At 43.8% G+C, this 20,457-nt stretch overlaps 1 protein-coding gene across 2 annotated transcripts in view; it reads left to right on the top strand.

Moving 5' to 3' along the window:
* The first annotated feature begins 894 nt into the window (after positions 1-894).
* The window catches only part of hs2st1b (heparan sulfate 2-O-sulfotransferase 1b), a 74,102-nt gene continuing 54,539 nt past the window's right edge, over positions 895-20,457 (top strand). For both annotated transcript variants that reach the window (XR_016496372.1, XM_036978904.2), the window contains exon 1: positions 895-1,350. Coding sequence is in view for 1 of the 2 variants with exons in the window: in XM_036978904.2 (XP_036834799.2) it covers positions 1,227-1,350 (124 nt within the window). In the remaining variant the exon portion in view is untranslated. The remainder of the gene's footprint in view (positions 1,351-20,457) is intronic.

Raw genomic sequence — 20,457 nt, 5'->3', positions numbered from 1 at the left:
TATATTTAAATTGCTTTGCTAAGTAATCTCAAAGCTTGCAATAATTCTTATATTGAGGAAACTCAAATGTAGCTTCTAACATCGTTACAAGTTACACGGAACCCAAACTGGCTGCGCCATCGTGCGCCATCGTGCATAAATGTATTTTGTCCCCCCACACAAAATGCGATCACGACACGCAGATTAAAATATCAACACAAGTTCGGAATTAATTCTATTAATTTGGGGACAGGTCGAAACGCATTAAATATTTATGGCAATTTAGCCGGTTAGCATGCACTTGTTAGCTAATTTGTCCTATTTAGCTAGCTTGCTGTTGCTAGCTAATTTGTCCTGGGATATAAACATTGAGTTGTTATTTTACCTGAAATGCACAAGGTCCTCTACTCCGCCAATTAATCCACACATAAAACGGTCAACCTAATCGTTTCTAGTCATCTCTCTTCCTTCCAGGCTTTTTCTTCTCTTTACTTTATATTATGATTGGCAACTTTCATAACTTAGGTGCATTACCGAAACTGACCTCGATCATCTTTCAGTCACCCACGTGCCTATAACCAATGAGGAGATGAGATGAGCTTCTATAAACCAATGAGGAGATGGGAGAGGCAGGACTTGCAGTGCAATCTGCGTCAGATATAGGAATGACTTCTATGCATACACTTGTTGGCGCACACAAGTAGTGTGGTGCAATAATTGAATAACATAGATTTCTAAATTGATTTTGCAATGCAAGAGGTGTAGTCAGCCTGTTACTATAATGTTCCTTCTTAATTGGCTTGTTAACGTTATAGAAAATGGTTTATTGTATAGATATGGCAACTAATCTCCTGCTGTGAAAAAAATGTTTTGCTCGTTTTCTGTCCTTTTTGGCGGTGCGGGTTTTGCGTGATCATTCCCATGAAATGTCCTATCCTGGCAACCCTGCTTGAAAGCGCGCTGTGTGTTTAGCAGGCTGCTTTTCACCGGAGCACGGATGAAACTACGGACGGAGCAGAGAGAATTTGGACCGCGAAGAGAACAAGACCCAACGTTGAACTGATTTGATAAGTGTCAGATATTAAATTAGTGGGTAGTATTAGTTAGTTTTTTAATCCCTTGATAAGTGAACGCTAGTCTCGGACATTCCCATCGCTTGCGTGCATTGATGAACACAAGACTTGACTTCACCCTGTCTCTTATGAATATTGAATTCGCGGTATGAATTGTTTGCATCTGATAGTTTGATGGGGCTTTTAAGGATTATGATGCCTCCCAAGTTACAGCTTTTGTCTATTTTGGTTTTTGGAGTGTCGATGCTCTTCATTGAAAACCAAATCCAGAAATTGGAGGAGTCGCGGGCAAAACTGGGTAAGCATTTGAACGTTGTTGTGCACACGATATTTTATAAAATATCAACATTAGTTACGTGCTAAGTGTTTGTAAACATTGTGTTTGGAGAATTACAATCATCGATTTTAGATTGGAAAGCTATCTTGGGGTTTTTGGGTAACGTTTAACTAGCTTAAGATAGCTTTCCAGCCAAGAGTGCAGTTTTGCATTCTAATCGAGCTAGCTTGCAGCTGGTTACCTAAAGGCAACTCAGTAGCTAGTTGACTGGCTACAATTTATCCCCTGTTTCCACATTTAGCTGATGTTTTCCAACAACAAACTAGTTAACTTAATACTTTTAAGTATTTACCAGAAGATACCCGAACCTACCGTTACGCTTTTTTTTACACTGAGCTGCACTAGGGTCAGAACGTAATCATGGTTTCATTAACACAAGAGATCAACATAGCAAATTGGGAGTGATGAACCAATGGAAGACCATCCCATTTCAATGACAGAAGGGGCGGGGGGCATTGGGTGATGCTAATATGGGTGAGGGACATGGCAGGATCAAAGTTGGGGAAAGATTAACTTTAGGAAAATTGCATTGCTATTGACCATTTGAAGTTCACTAGTTTCCAGTAACTGTAGTTTCCAGTAACTATAGTTTCCAGGCCATACTGGATTTACTATTGATACATAGCACTACCAAGCTGTTGCTAGAACCAACATGAGGGTGATGCAAACGTGGCTATACAAATTTACGTGGAAAAGGATCTCGGCCTTCAGACGCGATGGAGTCGGAAAACATACCTCAATGCAATATGCCACTGTACTCCAAATTGTAACTTTATCCACACTGATACATAGACAAGATTGAAATACTGCTAGTTTTCCTTGAAAAATTCCCTTTTTGTCATTATGCTAGCTAGCATTAGGTGGCTACTGCTAGCTAGCATTAGGTGGCTACTGCTAGCTAGCATTAGGTGGCTACTGCTAGCTAGCATTAGGTGGCTACTGCTAGCTAGCATGAGGTGGCTACTGCTAGCTAGCATGAGGTGGCTACTGCTAGCTAGCATGAGGTGGCTACTGCTAGCTAGCATGAGGTGGCTACTGCTAGCTAGCATGAGGTGGCTACTGCTAGCTAGCATGAAGATGAAAGTTGCTGTTTCCCGGGTAAAAATGTGCAGTGTTTCAATCTTCTCGTTACAGCTGCATTGTAACTCAGTTGGCTGGAAATCTGGGTCGTCTTGTTCAAATCAAGCTAAAGAGAGCAGGAATGGCTCTCATATCTATGCGTGAAGGGTTTTGATTTGAAGAAGCTAGCTGTCACAGCTATAGCTGTGTTGATATGTTGTTTCCCATTCCCTTAGAGGCAATTCTGCATAGGTCTGATCCAAAAGATTTCCCCTTCCAACAAATAGAATGTCAGGTTATCGTTTCACCTGGGTATGATACTGCTGCAGAGAGAACACGCCCTTATCCACATGGACAGGGCCGCTGTGGAGAGGGTCAAAAGTTTGGACATCACCGAGGACCTGTAACGGTCCCCTTCACACCGACAGCATGGTGATGAATGCTCAGAGCCTTGTTGAAGAAATTAGTCTTGGCCTCCCAATACCCTCCCTCACAAACTTACACAGATGCACCGTTGAGAGCATCCTGTCGGGCTGTATTACCGCATGGTACAGCAATTGCACCGCCTGAAACCGCCTTAAGGGTGGTGCGGTCAGCCAGACTCCTCATCGGGGGCACAATGCCCTCCAGGACATCTATAGCAGCCAGTGTCATAGGAAGGTCAAGAAGATCTTCAAGGATCTCAGCCACCCGAGCCACGGCCTGTTCACCCCGCTACCATCTAGAAGATCATCAAGGACCTCAGCCACCCGAGCCACGGCCTGTTCACCCCGCTACCATCTAGAAGATCATCAAGGACCTCAGCCACCCGAGCCACGGCCTCTGTTCACCCCGCTACCATCTAGAAGATCATCAAGGACCTCAGCCACCCGAGCCACAGCCTCTGTTCACCCCGCTACCATCTAGAAGATCATCAAGGACCTCAGCCACCCGAGCCACGGCCTGTTCACCCCGCTACCATCTAGAAGATCATCAAGGACCTCAGCCACCCGAGCCACGGCCTCTGTTCACCCCGCTACCATCTAGAAGATCATCAAGGACCTCAGCCACCCGAGCCACAGCCTCTGTTCACCCCGCTACCATCTAGAAGATCATCAAGGACCTCAGCCACCCGAGCCACGGCCTGTTCACCCCGCTACCATCTAGAAGATCATCAAGGACCTCAGCCACCCGAGCCACAGCCTGTTCACCCCGCTACCATCTAGAACACATATGTCAGAGTCAAGGCCACATCCGGCCCGCAAGAAGGTTTTTTTACGGCCCCTGGGATGATCTTGATTTATTATTAGAACCGGCCCGCAGCAAGCCGGCAGCCCGCAGATCTTTTACACGCACCAATACTACATTTCCCACAATGCAAAGGTGACGCACCGAGCAGTAGGCTGCTTCATTTCAATATTTATTGGCACAGCAGTCGTCAGCATCACAGTAAAATTAACTTTCAGATACCCATCAAAAATGGCAAAACGGAAGGTGGATACTGAGAACCGGGGGTTTCAAACAAGGTGGGAGTCGGAGTATATGTTCACGAAGGTAGCTGGAAAACCTGTGTGTCTTCTGTGTGGAGAAAGTGTGGCGGTACTGAAAGAGTATAATCTGAGACGACATTATGAAACGAAACACGCGGACAAAAACAAGAATATGGACATGGAACAAAGGCTACAAAAGGCCAGTTTTATTTTGGCAGAAGAGATCGCTAAATCAGCCCGGCCATTTACGGAGGGGGATTTCATCAAAAACTGCATGATTAAAGTTTGTGACGAAGTTTGCCCAGAAAAAAGGCAACTCTTTTTAAATGTGAGTCTGAGCAGAAACACCATTGCCGAGAGAGTAGACCAGTTGTCCATCAATCTAAAAGAGCAGCTTGTGAAAAAGGGAAAAGATTTTATTGCATATTCCTTGGCTGTGGATGAGAGCACCGACATTTCTGACATTGCCCAGTTGTCAATTTTCATCCGCGGAGTGGACTCCAACCTAAGCGTGACAGAGGAGTTTTTGGCTTTACGTCCTATGCATGGCACAACTACGGGGCATGATTTGTATGAAGAGGTGTCAAGATGTGTAAATGAGATGGAGCTGCCTTGGGAAAAACTCGTGGGTTTGACAACCGACGGAGCACCTGCGATGTGTGGACACAGGAGCGGACTGGTGGCGAAGATACGGGAAAAGATGCAAGAGGAAAACGCGACAGGTGAGCTGACAGCTTATCATTGTATCATACACCAGGAAGCGTTGTGCGGTAAAGCCTTGAAAATGGAGCATGTAATGAGCATCATCACGCGCACAGTTAACTTTATCAGAGCCAAAGGTTTGAATCACCGCCAGTTCAAGGCATTTCTGACGGAGTTAGAAACGGAGCATGGTGATTTGCCTTATCACACAGAGGTGCGATGGCTAAGCCAGGGAAAGGTGCTTCAAAGATGTTTCGAGCTTCGTGAGGAGATTTGTCTGTTCTTGGACAGCAAAGGGAAAGACACAACACAACTCCGAGACGAAATGTTTCTGTGTGAAATGGCTTTTCTGTGTGACATTACGAGTCATCTGAATGCAATAAACTTGCAGCTGCAGGGTCGGGATCGTGTCATCTCTGATATGTACAGTACAGTGAAGGCATTTAAAACCAAACTGACTCTGTGGGAGACGCAGATGCGGAAAGAAAATTTGAGCCACTTTCCCAGCTGCCAGACCATGAAAGAGAAGCTCTCTACCAGTGCGTTCCCGAGCACACAGTTGGCTGATAAAATAGGTATGCTTGCCGCTGACTTTCGACGCTGATTTGCTGACTTTGAAGCACAAAAAAGCAGGTTGGAACTGCTCGGTAACCCATTTGCTGTTGACGTGGAAAGCTCACCACCAAACCTCCAAATGGAGTTGATTGACCTCCAATGCAATGATGCACTGAGGGCAAAATATGCGGCAGTGGGTGCTGCGGAGTTCGCCCGTTTCCTCCCCGGCACAATGCCCCAGCTGCGCATCCAGGCTGCTCAAACGTTGTCTATGTTTGGCAGCACATACCTGTGTGAACAACTGTTTTCTTTGATGAACCTGAACAAAACATCACACAGAAGTCGACTTACTGCTGAACACCTCCACTCAATTCTGAGGATTTCTTCAGCTCAGAGCCTTACCCCGAACATTGATGAACTTGTGGAAAAGATGGGACACCACCAAGTATCACCCTCAACCTCAAACAAGTGAACATTACTGTGCAATCACATATTTAGAGTTTTTACTCAGTTCAAGTTTAAAAGTTAAAATTTAATATTTGTTTTCACTGCATGTTACTTCTCCTTAAACAAAGTGTTGTTTTTGATTAATAGATTTTTGCACTTTATTTTTTTGTATTTCAATCCAATTATATTTTAAAAATATTTCAGTTGAGTGGATGATAGAAAATTGCTATTATTGTTTTTTCTTTGAAGTAAATTTAGCCCACTTTTGCTAAAATAGAAAATATAGTCTACTGATGGTGCCTTGAATACCGGTTTCTTTCATTTAATGTTCATGTTATGGGGATATTTATATAAAGGAAATTTGTCTTTTGTGTCTGTTGAAAATTAAAGATTACTGACAGAGCCATAAGAAAATATTGCTTTATTTATCTGATCATATTGTAATATATTTGTTAGGTTTTCAGTAGGTTCAATTAGGTTCACTAGACTATATGCGTCATTTAAAAATTTTTCAATGAACATTCGAACAGTCCGGCCCTCGTCTTGTAGCTGATTTTTTTATTTGGCCCTCCGTCCATTTGACTTTGACACCCCTGATCTAGAAGATCATCAAGGACCTCAGCCACCCGAGCCACGGCCTGTTCACCCCGCTACCATCTAGAAGGCGGAGACAGTACAGGTGCATCAAATCCAGGATCAAGAGACCTCTATCTCCAGGCCATCAGACTAGCCAGGCCTCCGCCCAGTACCCTGCCCTGAACCTTATTTTATTGCGCTTTATTTACCTGGGCAGGTTGGTTAATAAGAACAAATTCTTATTTACAATGACGGCCAAACCCAGACGACGCTGGGCCAATTTGTGCGCCGCCCCTATGGGACTCCCAATCACTGGCCGCCCGGTTGTGATAGAGCCTGGAATCGAACCAGGGTCTGTAGTGACGCCTCTATCACTGAGATACAGTCCCTTAGACCGTTGTGCCATTCTGGAGCCCAGAACCTTAGACTCTACCCTTCCACCGCCCGGTACTGTACCCTGCCACCGCCCGGTACTGTACCCTGCCACCGCCCGGCACTGTACCCTGCCACCGCCCGGCACTGTACCCTGCCACCGCCCGGCACTGTACCCTGCCACCGCCCGGCACTGTACCCTGCCACCGCCCGGCACTGTACCCTGCCACCGCCCGGCACTGTACCCTGCCACCGCCCGGCACTGTACCCTGCCACCGCCCGGTACTCTACCCTACTGCTGCTCTATGTGCATAGAATCATTGAACACTGATCACTTTTAATGTTTACACACTGTTCTACACACTTTATATCTATATACTGTATTCTACACATGGCTCATCCAGTATAACTAACTACTGCTTGATATACACACATTTTCTATTCACATTCGGTGTATATACACACCATTCACACATATTATATTCTGGACTCTGGTAATTTCCTGCAATTCTATCCCTCTTGCCATGGGGTTTTGTACTGTGTATTTAAATACGATATTCTTGACATGGCTCCAAACCATCTCTACTACTGTACATGCCATTCTTAGTATCTCTACTGCTGTACATACCATTCTTAGTATCTCTACTGCTGTAATACCATTCTTAGTATCTCTACTGCTGTACAGTATCTCTACTACTGTACATACCATTCTTAGTATATATTTGTAAATTAATCCCGTGTTGATAGTGTCTTCAGAATGTATTCATACCCCTCGACTTATTCCACATCTTGTGTTACAGCCTGAATTCAAAATGGATTAATGACATTTTCTCTTTTTCCCAGCAACACAAAATACCCCATAATGACAAAGTGAAAACATGTTTATAGACATTTTGTAGAAGCACTTCTAACATTGACTACAGCTGTGAGTCTTTCTGGGTAAATCTCTTCAGTGCTTCCCACACCAGGATCGTTCAACATTTGCCCATTATTCCTTTCAAATTGGTTGTTGATCAAAAGCTAGAGAAACTATTTTCAGGTCTTGCCATATATTTTAAAATAGATTTAAGCCAAAACGGTAACTCGCTCACTCAGGAACATTCAGTGTCTTCTTGGTAAGCAACTCCAGTGTATATTTGACCTTGTGTTTTAGGTTATTGTCTTGCTGAAAGGTGACTTAGTCTCCCAGTGTCTGTTGGAAGGCAGACTCAACTAGGTTTTCTAGGATTTTGCCTGTGCTTAGCTCCCTTCCATTCTTTTTATTTTTTTTATTTTTTTTTATCCTGAAAAACTCCCCAGTCCTTAATGATTACAAGCATACCCATAACATGATGCAGCCACCACTATGCTTGAAGATCTGGATAGTGGTACTCGGTAATGTGTTGGATTGGATTTGCCCCAAACATAAGGCTTTGTATTCAGGACATAAAGTTTATTTCTTTGGCACATTTTCAGCAGTGTTACTTTCGTGCCTTGTTGCAAACAGGATGCATGTTTTGGAATATAAAAAAAAAAAAATTCAGTACAGGCTTCCTCCTTTTCACTCTGTCAATTAAGTTAGCATTGTGGTGTAACTACAATGTTGACCAATCCATTAAACTCTTAACTGTTTTCAAGTCACCATTGTCCTCATGGTAAAATCTCTGAGCAGTTTCCTTCCTGTCCGGCAACTGAGTTAGGAAGGACGCCTGTATCTTTGTAGTGACTGGGTGTATTCATACACCATCCAAAGTATAATTCACAACTTCACCGGGCTCAAAGGGATATTCAATGTCTGCTTTACATTATTTTTTTACCCATCTACTAATCTGTGCACTTCTTTGCGAGGTGTTGAAAAACCTCCCTGGTCTTTGTTTGAAATTCACTGCTCGCCTGAGGGACCTTTAAAATTATCTGTATGTGTGGGGTACAGAGGTGAGGTAGTCATTCAACAGCCATGTTAAACTATTATTGGACTTAGAATGAGTCCATGCAACTTGGTACGTGACTTGTTAAGCACATTTTTACTCCTGAACTTTTATTTAGGCTTACAATAACAAAGGAACTGAATACTTATTGATTCAGACATTTCAGTTTGACATTTTTTTAAATTAATTTCTTTCTCGTTAGGAGGTAGTAACACAACATCTCACTGCACCCTCTATAACATCTGCTAAACTGTGTACACGACCAATAAACTACTTGTTTTGATCATGTCTTGTCAGTTGTCTGCGAAGGCTAAGCCACAACCATCCCAAAGGATAATCTTTCCTGTTCCTCTGAAGCGGGGTAGAGACAGAGCTGCTAGTCTAGACTAGCCATAGCCGTCATGCTCCCCTTTGGCGTTATTTCATGTTGTAAGTTACATATATATTTTTTTTAAATAAGGGAGGGTGTGTGTGTGTGTGTGTGTGTGTTTGTGTGTATAAATGTAACAAACAATCGAGTATATCATGACTAATGAACCAATGAATAATGAACAGAAAGCATGTTTTTATTCCGGTCTAATTTGTATTTGTCACAAGCTTCCTAAACAACAGGTGTAGACTTAACAGTGAAGTCTTTAACTTTTCCCAACAAAACAACCAACAAAACAACAAACAACAACAACAACAACAACAAGGTTAAAAAAGATACAATAATAGAAATAGTGACCCGAGGAATAAGTGCACAGCTTTCAGTCATGTTCTGAATGTTCATTATGGATGAGATTGGGGGATCTGAAATCCAATAATACTGTAATTAATGGGATTAAATGTGGACGGCTGCTGTATCTGGAGAGGTGAAAGGTGACGAACGAGCACCAATGGGGGAATAATCCCTATCGTGCTGACAGTCTGTCACTATGGCCCAGTCTCTGACACATCAATGACTGCGTCCCAAATCACACCCTATTTCCTAATATAGTGCACTACTTTTGACCAGGGACCCCCTAGATATTTCAAACTCTGAATAGGGGTAAACTGTACAGATACTTTTACATATAGTTCTACTATGCAGGCTACCAATACAAATGGATGTTTACATTTAAAAAAATAGATTTATCTTTTTTATATGCATTTTGCTGCACAGTGACAAGTAGGTCACGCTAGTTCATGGTGTGAAACGCATTGGACCTACCATGAGCAGCTTCCTTGTGGTACTGCATATAATACATGCAGTACCACTAATACATTGCCATTAAGGCTATTGTTAAGGCCCTCCACACCAGGAAGCTGCTGACACAACCCTGGAAACAAAGAGGATTAGAATAATTGTTACTAGGTAGACAAGAAGAAGAAGCAGCAGCTTAGCCAGACCTTTATCCTCTTGTTGTCCACGTCCCTGCTGATCGTGCAACAGATTGACGTTGGGGGTAGCAGTACTTCATAAGGGGGGGGGGGGGGGTTATTCTGTCCGCAGGGACTGGTTGAGGGCAGTGTCCAAGGATTAAGTTTGAGTGGGATAGATGGTAGTAAGTAGGGCTGGGACGATACCTCAAGTTTCTGCTCTGATGGGGGTCCTAGGCTATTTGGAGGGAGAAAGAAGAGCCGGATGTCCATTTTGTGTTTGAGTAGACAATTACAGTGGCATTACCCATCATGCCAATGGGTCAACCCTTTTGACCAGATGTGATTTATCCTTTCTGATTTGAACAGGACTCATCTGCCCAGCGACGTTTGTAGAGTGCATTTTGCCATGTGCACGTTTGATCATTAGCCCCTCTTTTGTTGCTGTCTTTTAACAGTTTTTTTTGAATGGATACAGATGACACAGTGGCCATTTACCTAGGATACATGGCTGAATTCACAAGAACAACAATATATATTTATATTTGAATATGTCTTAAGTCTGGTATGTGAGCTGCAATGGGTTTTATACTTGGCAACGTTACTTAAAAAAACATTTGTATTCTAAATGTCATTGTAAAACTGAACCTAATGGGGATGTTTCCTTCGTGTCCTCAATGCATTTCCCCACTTCTTTCCACTGCAACATTAGCAAGGGCTCTCGTTGTGGAGTGGATTTTCTTGGTACCCTGGCAAGTCTCCTTGGCAAAGTGGGCTTCATGGAGGAGAAGAAAGGAGTGAGAAGGGGGGGGGGGAGAGAAGGTGGAGCGATTTGACAGACGCCCCTCACACGGTTCAGTAAAGCCCTGTTCTTTTCTGGGCCTGGTTTTCATGTCTGTTCAATTTGGATCTCTGCTCAGCAACCGTATCACGAAGACTGCAACTTTTCAGTTGAACCTGATTGGAGCCATTTTGTATCTTCATGGATGGTTGGAATCACAGCAAAAATGCTCTCTGATTTCTTGTTTTAAGTGGTGCTGAGACAGAGGGAACTTTTTAATGTTTTTGTTCCATATATTTAAAACATCAAATTTTTCTGTATTTTTTTTGAATTGTTTTAACTGTTCTAGGGTTAGGCTATTATTGCTGCACGACGAAGTTATCTCTGCGAATCATTGTAATGTTTGTGTCAATTAATCCTGTAAGGGATGGGTTGTCAACTGGCGATTAGACACGGAAATAAAATACAAATTCATCAAATAATAATTTTACAAACCTTATCTGTTGTCCTACAACTTGCCAGCCCCAAAATAAGGTTTTGTATCTGTGTAACTGATTTTTAATGATTCATGTTTTTGCTCACTCTGTAGCCAATCGTCTGAGTCCACTGGGAGTAAGTTTGGTTTGTGATTGGCAGCACATCCATTATGATACTGGTTAGCTGAGTGATGAATGGAGGTGCGTGTGTGTGTGTGTGTGTGTGTGTGTGTGTGTGTGATTAATACGACTGCAGCAGGACTATAGTCTTTCTGACTGTCAATATTCATCTTTTTATCAGGAGGCAGGGCTTTCGTGTTAATCAGCAGTGCTTTGATAAACGAGCTGCCGGTCAAACTGCCAATGTAGTGGTGAGGAGAGCGATGCCAGGCCAGACCACACATTCTACTTCGACAGGACTTCTTATTCTGCTGCTGTGGGCACACTACCAAACTGGCACACCACGATGAGAGTTCAGGTTTGATTTCTTCCTCTCAGCCTTGTGCAGTTTAGACTGGATGGACGGATGGACGGACGGACAGACAGAGACCGACCGAGACAGACGGCGAGTGGAGGATGGTCATCATTCTCTTTTTAGAAACAAATGACTCCGGTCTTATTGTAGATTTAGGGTGTTTTGTCAAGTAACAAAGCCTAACACTTCCCCTTTCTAGGCAGATATGAGTAATTCATCTAAACTAGAGTGGAAGTGAGTGCATGAGCACTATGGAAGACATGGTACCCTAAATAATGAGTCCCTGATGGAAAAGAAAGGAAGAGTGAATGCCTCTTCGCCCTGTCTCAGCTGAAGGCATGCTGATTCCTGTCTCAAACACTCTGCATGGCCCCGAATGCCTCCTCTCCCTGTCTCAGCTGACTTCTTCCTGACTAACTCTGTATGTCCATGTACACATTCACTATCCCTCAATTAGGAATGTGACACATCATTTTTTTTTTCTTAACGTTTAATCTATTTTTTTTATTTAGTATTTTTAAATCTGGTTTTCTTGTAAAATGATAAATGATTGCATTCCACATGAATTCACAATGCTGCTGGTGTAACGGATGTGAAACGGCTAGCTTAGTTAGCGGTGGTGCTGGTGTAACGGATGTGAAACGGCTAGCTTAGTTAGCGGTGGTGCTGGTGTAACGGATGTGAAACGGCTAGCTTAGTTAGCGGTGGTGCTGGTGTAACGGATGTGAAACGGCTAGCTTAGTTAGCGGTGGTGCTGGTGTAACGGATGTGAAATGGCTAGCTTAGTTAGCGGTGGTGCTGGTGTAACGGATGTGTAACGGCTAGCTTAATTAGCGGTGGTGCTGGTGTAACGGATGTGTAACGGCTAGCTTAATTAGCGGTGGTGCTGGTGTAACGGATGTGAAACGGCTAGCTTAGTTAGCGGTGCAGCGCTAAATAGCGTTTCAATCTGTGACGTCACTTGCTCTGAGACCTTGTAGTAGTGGTTCCCCTTGCTCTGCAAGGGCCGCGGCTTTTGTGGAGCGATGGGTAACGATGCTTCGTAGGTGACTGTTGTTGATGTGTGCAGAGGGTCCCTGGTTCGCGCCCGGGTATGGGCGAGGGGACGGTCTAAAGTTATACTGTTACACTGCTAGCAACAATATGGGTCTCATGGTGCATCCCGTTCAGATGGTTGCACATTGCACCTGTACTACCATTTGACTCACAATGCTGTGTATTTTCTCCATGCACTTCCTATCGCTGAGTCTACCATTTGAAATTACACAACCCAGGCCTTTTATAGCCTATTATCTTGTTGGGCTATAACACAGAAAGTTATGTTTTGTGATAACTGCACAGTGATTTTAATTTTGTGGAGGCAAACATTTTCTTGATAAGGTTCCCAATTTTAGTTTAAACGTTCACACCCCTACCTTCCATCTCAATCTCAGCTGGGTGTCCCCATTCACTATCCCTCAATCTCAGCTGGGTGTCCCCATTCACTATCCCTCAATCTCAGCTGGGTGTCCCCATTCACTATCCCTGCTGGGTGTCCCCATTCACTATCCCTCAATCTCAGCTCGGCGTCCACATTCCATTACGTCATCAGCAACTTGACTGATTTTAATGTTGTATAATAGGCTAGTCATTGAGTGGTGAAACAGGCTACGTGGCAGATTCTGCAGGCGTTTCATCTGAGATATCCTTCTAACCTGTTTTTTATTTAATTTATTTATTTTTATTCAAAACTATTTTTTTTTGGGGGGGGGACTTTAATAAGATACATGAGTAGTTCTGCTGTATAATGCTTAGGCATGGATCTCTGAGTGTATGTTTCTCTGAATGCATTCAAATTTCGTCTGGTGAATTCCTTTTATAGTTTGGGCCTTTAAAAAAAAAATTAAAATAGTTTAGTAATTTGTCAAATGTATCTATAATTAATCATGCCCTTGCAGCCAGGCTACCGTACTGAATTAATTACCTATCACACTCCAGACAGTCCAATTCACGATCAGGACTCTCGACTAGGAGCGCCACGACTGTGATTCTGAACTTGTTCCACTTCCTGCTATTACTGGTGGGGAACAACAAACGGTTTGTGCTCCAACATGACCCGGGACAGGACAGCTATATTGATCCAGAGAAGAGGGAAGTGATGGTGGTGATAAGGAGAGGGAGATCATAGAGATTACAGTGGCCTTCTCTTTCACTGGCTGACATCCGATCGCATCGCTTCTACAGGGCTACCCTGTGTCTGTTCGCTTCTACAGGGCTACCCTGTGTCTGTTCGCTTCTACAGGGCTACCCTGTGTCTGTTCGCTTCTACAGGGCTACCCTGTGTCTGTTCGCTTCTACAGGGCTACCCTGTGTCTGTTCGCTTCTACAGGGCTACCCTGTGTCTGTTCGCTTCTACAGGGCTACCCTGTGTCTGTTCGCTTCTACAGGGCTACCCTGTGTCTGTTCGCTTCTACAGGGCTACCCTGTGTCTGTTCGCTTCTACAGGGCTACCCTGTGTCTGTTCGCTTCTACAGGGCTACCCTGTGTCTGTTCGCTTCTACAGGGCTACCCTGTGTCTGTTCGCTTCTACAGGGCTACCCTGTGTCTGTTCGCTTCTACAGGGCTACCCTGTGTCTGTTCGCTTCTACAGGGCTACCCTGTGTCTGTTCGCTTCTACAGGGCTACCCTGTGTCTGTTCGCTTCTACAGGGCTACCCTGTGTCTGTTCGCTTCTACAGGGCTACCCTGTGTCTGTTCGCTTCTACAGGGCTACCCTGTGTCTGTTCGCTTCTACAGGGCTACCCTGTGTCTGTTCGCTTCTACAGGGCTACCCTGTGTCTGTTTGCTTCTACAGGGCTACCCTGTGTCTGTTCGCTTCTACAGGGCTACCCTGTGTCTGTTCGCTTCTACAGGGCTACCCTGTGTCTGTTCGTTTCTACAGGGCTACCCTGTGTCTGTTTGCTTCTACAGGGCTACCCTGTGTCTGTTCGCTTCTACAGGGCTACCCTGTGTCTGTTCGCTTCTACAGGGCTACCCTGTGTCTGTTCGCTTCTACAGGGCTACCCTGTGTCTGTTTGCTTCTACAGGGCTGCCCTGTGTTTGTTTGCTTCTACAGGGCTGCCCTGTGTCTGTTTGCTTCTACAGGGCTGCCCTGTGTCTGTTTGCTTCTACAGGGCTGCCCTGTGTCTGTTTGCTTCTACAGGGCTGCCCTGTGTCTGTTTGCTTCTACAGGGCTGCCCTGTGTCTGTTTGCTTCTACAGGGCTGCCCTGTGTCTGTTCGCTTCTACAGGGCTACCCTGTGTCTGTTCGCTTCTACAGGGCTACCCTGTGTCTGTTCGCTTCTACAGGGCTACCCTGTGTCTGTTCGCTTCTACAGGGCTACCCTGTGTCTGTTCGCTTCTACAGGGCTACCCTGTGTCTGTTCGCTTCTACAGGGCTACCCTGTGTCTGTTCGCTTCTACAGGGCTACCCTGTGTCTGTTCGCTTCTACAGGGCTACCCTGTGTCTGTTCGCTTCTACAGGGCTACCCTGTGTCTGTTCGTTTCTACAGGGCTACCCTGTGTCTGTTTGCTTCTACAGGGCTACCCTGTGTCTGTTCGCTTCTACAGGGCTACCCTGTGTCTGTTCGCTTCTACAGGGCTACCCTGTGTCTGTTCGCTTCTACAGGGCTACCCTGTGTCTGTTCGCTTCTACAGGGCTACCCTGTGTCTGTTCGCTTCTACAGGGCTACCCTGTGTCTGTTCGCTTCTACAGGGCTACCCTGTGTCTGTTCGCTTCTACAGGGCTACCCTGTGTCTGTTCGCTTCTACAGGGCTACCCTGTGTCTGTTTGCTTCTACAGGGGTGCCCTGTGTCTGTTTGCTTCTACAGGGCTGCCCTGTGTCTGTTTGCTTCTACAGGGCTGCCCTGTGTCTGTTCGCTTCTACAGGGCTACCCTGTGTCTGTTCGCTTCTACGGGGCTACCGTATCTGTCTGCCTAGTTCTGTGTGCTGCCTTGAGCTTCAATTCTTTATTTCGGGTTACTTTGCTAAAATACTCTCAGAAAATCTTAAAAAAAAAAAAATCCTTTCTGAGCTTTGGAGGATGGTATTTTAGATATGGGCAGATCCTTGTAAAAGGACGCATGAGCATCAACATGTGAAGTCAACTCTGGTGTCAAATGAAACCGAAGAGTCAATTTAAGGCATACATTTCTCAACCATTTTCTATCCTAAATGTGAGTAAGTCTTTGATTCTTGGGTCAAACTAATGGAAAAGGGGTCTTTTTAGAAAACGTCTACTAGTAAACAGTCTTAAAGGGTATTGGAAATACATCAACACACCATTTTGAAGTAAAGACCCCTGACAACTATTTTGGTTCGGACCAGCCTTGATTTGGCCCAAACAGACTTCTAGATTTGGTTCAGTCCAGATCTGAACCAATCATAGATATTTGGAGAGCACAATATGTTACAGGCGAGCACAGTAACGTATAGTTCATTACAGAGTGGAGTACCACACGAGTTGAGTACACTGTAATATTCTGAACTATACTGTACTTTAATGTCTAAACTTGTGAATGATCTAGGATTGGTTCAGATTTGGTCCTGACTAACCCAATTTGATCTTGCTTGGGGGCGGAGCTCATTAAAATAATAGAATAATAACCGAATATGCGATTAACCACTTATTTCCACAGACTGGTCATGTGGAGTGTAGTCTCTGTTGTTTAATTAGTACATAGTTAAAACCTGCATTTCAAGATGGGATCCAGCCTAAGTCACTAGAAATTAGCCTTTTTAAAGCTGATATGAATAAAGATGTATTTTTTGCGTGTTTCAATCACCTTTTTTGGACCTCACCAGTTTCTCTGAGGGTCATAAGCAAACAAGGAAAATGCTTCTTGTGGCTGGTGATTTTAATGCAGGGAAACTGAAATCTGTTTCACCTCATTTTATTATTACCTCGTACCCCCCTGCACATCGACTAGGTACTGCTACTCCCCGTATATAGCCAAGTTAATTTTAAAGTTGTAATTGCTATTCATGATTTACTGTGTAGTTATTCCTCAATGCACTTTTCAAAAAAAAAAAAAAAATATATTTTTTAAAATCTGCGTTGTTGTAAAAGGACCTATAAAATAAGCCTTTCTCAATTAGTCTTCACCTGTTGTTTATGAAGCGTGTGACGAATAGGACTTGATTAGCTTCTGCTCGTCTTGTGTTAGGGGCCGATTGTGCTACACCTAAACAGATGGTGGGATGTCTTGGTCCACAGGGGAAAGTCTTGGTTCATTTCATGATGTAGCCTCATAGGGGGGGGGGGGGGGGGGGGGGAAGTCTGCGTTTTCCAGTTGAAGACATAGTAGGGGGCATGTGCTGTAGCACCAGCCTGTCCAAAGCCCCATTTCCCCAAAGCATTGCATCGTGGGCACATCTCTATAACTGATGATTTTTCCTGCAAAGGATTAGACTAAATGTAAATCTCTCTCTCTTTCTCTCTCTCTGCTTATTTTACCCATTGTGATATTGCTGTTTGGTACCCCGCTCTCTCTCTCTCATGCTTATTTTACCCACTGTGATATTGCTGTTTGGTACCTCTCTCTCGCTCTCGCTCTCGCTCTCGCTCTCTCTCGCTTATTTTACCCACTGTGATATTGCTGTTTGGTACCTGTCGCTTTGTTTCAAGCGTAACATCAGCTGCTGCCGGATGATTTGTCCTTTCTCCCACTGAGGTGGGCGGCCTAGTGGAAACAGAACCATTACACTCTTTGCTAAACTTAAGAAATGCACACCTTTTTTGGGGGTTTGATTTGACTAAGAATTACAAAAAATAAAACATTTTTTTTAGGAAGAACAAAGCCGCAATGGATTTGTCATTGAGGCTAGGTTACTGAAATTAGCGTGGAAAATGCTGATGTCTGTTGTTGACGTCCCAGTTTTTCTTACCAATTTGAGTGAGCCAGTGAGTTGGACCGTAGATTCTACTTTTCTTAAAGCTTGGGCAGTAGCATCACTAAGCCAAAGCCTATTGGATTGAACACAAATCTGCTATGGTGAACCACTGAGGTGGTTACTGAAAGTACTCTATCTGGGACGCAGCAAGTAAAATATGTCTGTGACAGCTGCTCAAATGATTTACGAGGTTGTGATTGGCCGTACCTCTATTTATGCCATCTGCTCTGTCTGTAGAACAGCATGGGAGCCTGCATACACCACATTATCCCATCTGCTCTGCCTGTCTGTAGAACAGCATGGGAGCCTGCATACACCACATTATCTCATCTGCTCTGTCTGTAGAACAGCATGGGAGCATGGCCTGCATACACCACATTATCTCATCTGCTCTGTCTGTAGAACAGCATGGGAGCATGGCCTGCATACACCACATTATCCCATCTGCTCTGTCTCTGTAGAACAGCATGGGAGCCTGCATACACCACATTATCCCATCTGCTCTGTCTGTCTGTAGAACAGCATGGGAGCCTGCATACACCACATTATCCCATCTGCTCTGTCTGTAGAACAGCATGGGAGCCTGCATACACCACATTATCCCATCTGCTCTGTCTGTAGAATAGCATGGGAGCATGGCCTGCATACACCACATTATCCAAATTGTAATGTCACTGTGTGTGGTGCAAATACTGGTTCTCCAATGTACTAGGAAAATATATGAAAGTTTTCATATGTAATAATTAATGTAAGATCCGTGGGTGTGCCTTGAATCTTTTTTGCAGCAATCTCCCATTGTCATCATCAGTCTGCAGCAATAGATGCGTATTCAATTAGTGTACGAGCACACACAGTAGTCTAGCTCCAGGAAAACACCAAACTGTAGGTCAATGTTATGAGACTGACAACATCATTAATTAAAACACCTGTTTTTAGTTATAGATTTGGCTGCGACGGATAATTTGATCATTTGAAGCATGCGGCTTGAATTGATTAGTCCTATTAATCGTCATTAAATCAATACAATGTGTCCTAGCTCCTAGTGTCCCAAATGACACCCTATTCCCGTTGTTGTGCACGAAGCCCATAGGGTTCTGGTCAAAAGTAGTGCACTATGTAGGGATTAGGGTGCCATTTGGGATACATTCAGGTCTACTTGTTTCACTTGCTATTGTCTTGTTGGGTTTGTGATTCATATGCTATGCTGCAGATATTTAACGGGGGGGAGAGGGCGAGTTAAGGAGGGAGGGAGAAATGAAATCAAATACTTTCTCTCTTTAGCAGCGCCTTGTAGTGATAAATAATTCAGGGAGAAGTCCATGGGGGACGTTGTTAAAAGTGAACTCATCTCTGACAATAAGATGCAGTTCCCTATGTTGGTGTAGGCTACAGTAAGCAGAGGTAAGCTATAGGACCTTACGGTACGATATTATCACGATACTTCGGCGCCGATATGATTTGTCGCGATTGGTGATTTATTTGATGTTCCAATTATATTGCTCCCTATATAAATATAACGTCTGCTGCAGAGAGACGAGAGAGCGTGACGAAACGAGCTTTGATCAATCCAGGAAATAAGGTCTGAAAAGATGACGAACAAGCGAGAGGGTGAAATCGAGACTTGGAGTCAAATATCGATATACCAAAAAATAAATATTGATTTTTTTTTTTTTTTCCCCCCCCAATTCTGCTAAGTGTTTACAGTCTTGGGATGTAATATCTGAAATAATACTATTCATTTCAACTGGATCTTATCAGTACATTTTCTTACAAAATGGTATTTAAATCCCTCCTATGTTTTTTTTAAAATCACACTATTTGAGTGTATGGAAGCCATCTTTTCCGCCAGCTGTCCCTATGTTGAGCAGGTGTGTAAAATCTCCCTTCCATGCAGGGTTTCTCCAATCTGTTCGCTGTCCGTACATTCTGTACCTCCCCAAGATGGCGCTCCATCTCTCCCAGGTGAACCTGCCATCTGATTTATCACCTGGATCCATTTGCCCCTTGAATATGCATTTCAACTTTGACCCCGTTGTTGCGATCTTGGTCATGGTAACCTGACCGTGACGTTGGATCAAGATTGAAATTCCACCGACAGAATGCACTGCTTCCATTTCTTCATTCCGAACTGTAAGATAGCTTATTTTTTATTTTTTTTGCTCGCTGTACTTGTCAATAACTAACTTGTAATGTGTTAATTTTCCACATATGGTAAATAGAAAATTGGCTATAGTTAAACTGAAAAAGTTGTCAGATATACAGTGCCTTGCGAAAGTATTCGGCCCCCTTGAACTTTGCACTATGTGTTCTTGTAATTTTATATGAGCTATCTAGCCAGTTGGACAGCTGACAAGCTAGCAAAGAACCAAAACATTGTCTAAAATATAGCTTTAATCGCTCAGACAAACCGGTAGGATAGTCAAACCGTATGCCTGCTGACAGAACTTAGCATCTCTGAACAGTGTTGGCAGTCATTCTCTTTTGTGTATCACACTGTAAAGCCCATGTCGTCAGCCACTCAGCCTTGTTAAAATACCCCAAACCACAAGGTGGTGGTAGTGTTTGGCAATGCATGTCTGTGTGTGGTGTTTCGCTTATGGTCTAGATTCCAATGCTAGCTTTCTTGCTATTTTGTAGAAAGTCATGGTTGATACTAGCCGGATGGCCACAGCTAGATGACTACCTAGCAAGATGACAAAATATATTTAATTCCCTCTCCATAATCCCATAGCGCCAGTCCATAGCCAAATGTTTGGCTACGCGAGTGTGCCATCGTGCGCTATCGTGCGCTATCGTGCATACATTTATTTTGCTCCCCCACACCAAACGCGATCATGACACGCAGGTTAAAATATCAAAACAAACTCTGAACCAATGACATTAATCTGGGGACAGGTCGAAAAATCATTAAACATGTATGGCAATTTAGCTAGTTAGCTTGCACTTGCTAGCTAATGTTAATTTGGCCGTTTAGCTAGCTTGCTGTTGCTAGCTCATG

The sequence above is a fragment of the Oncorhynchus mykiss genome, chromosome 5, assembly GCF_057628025.1.
Source record: "Oncorhynchus mykiss isolate SJ-2025 chromosome 5, ASM5762802v1, whole genome shotgun sequence".
Classification (NCBI taxonomy): domain Eukaryota; kingdom Metazoa; phylum Chordata; class Actinopteri; order Salmoniformes; family Salmonidae; genus Oncorhynchus; species Oncorhynchus mykiss.
This window is presented reverse-complemented; position numbering and strand designations above follow the sequence as displayed.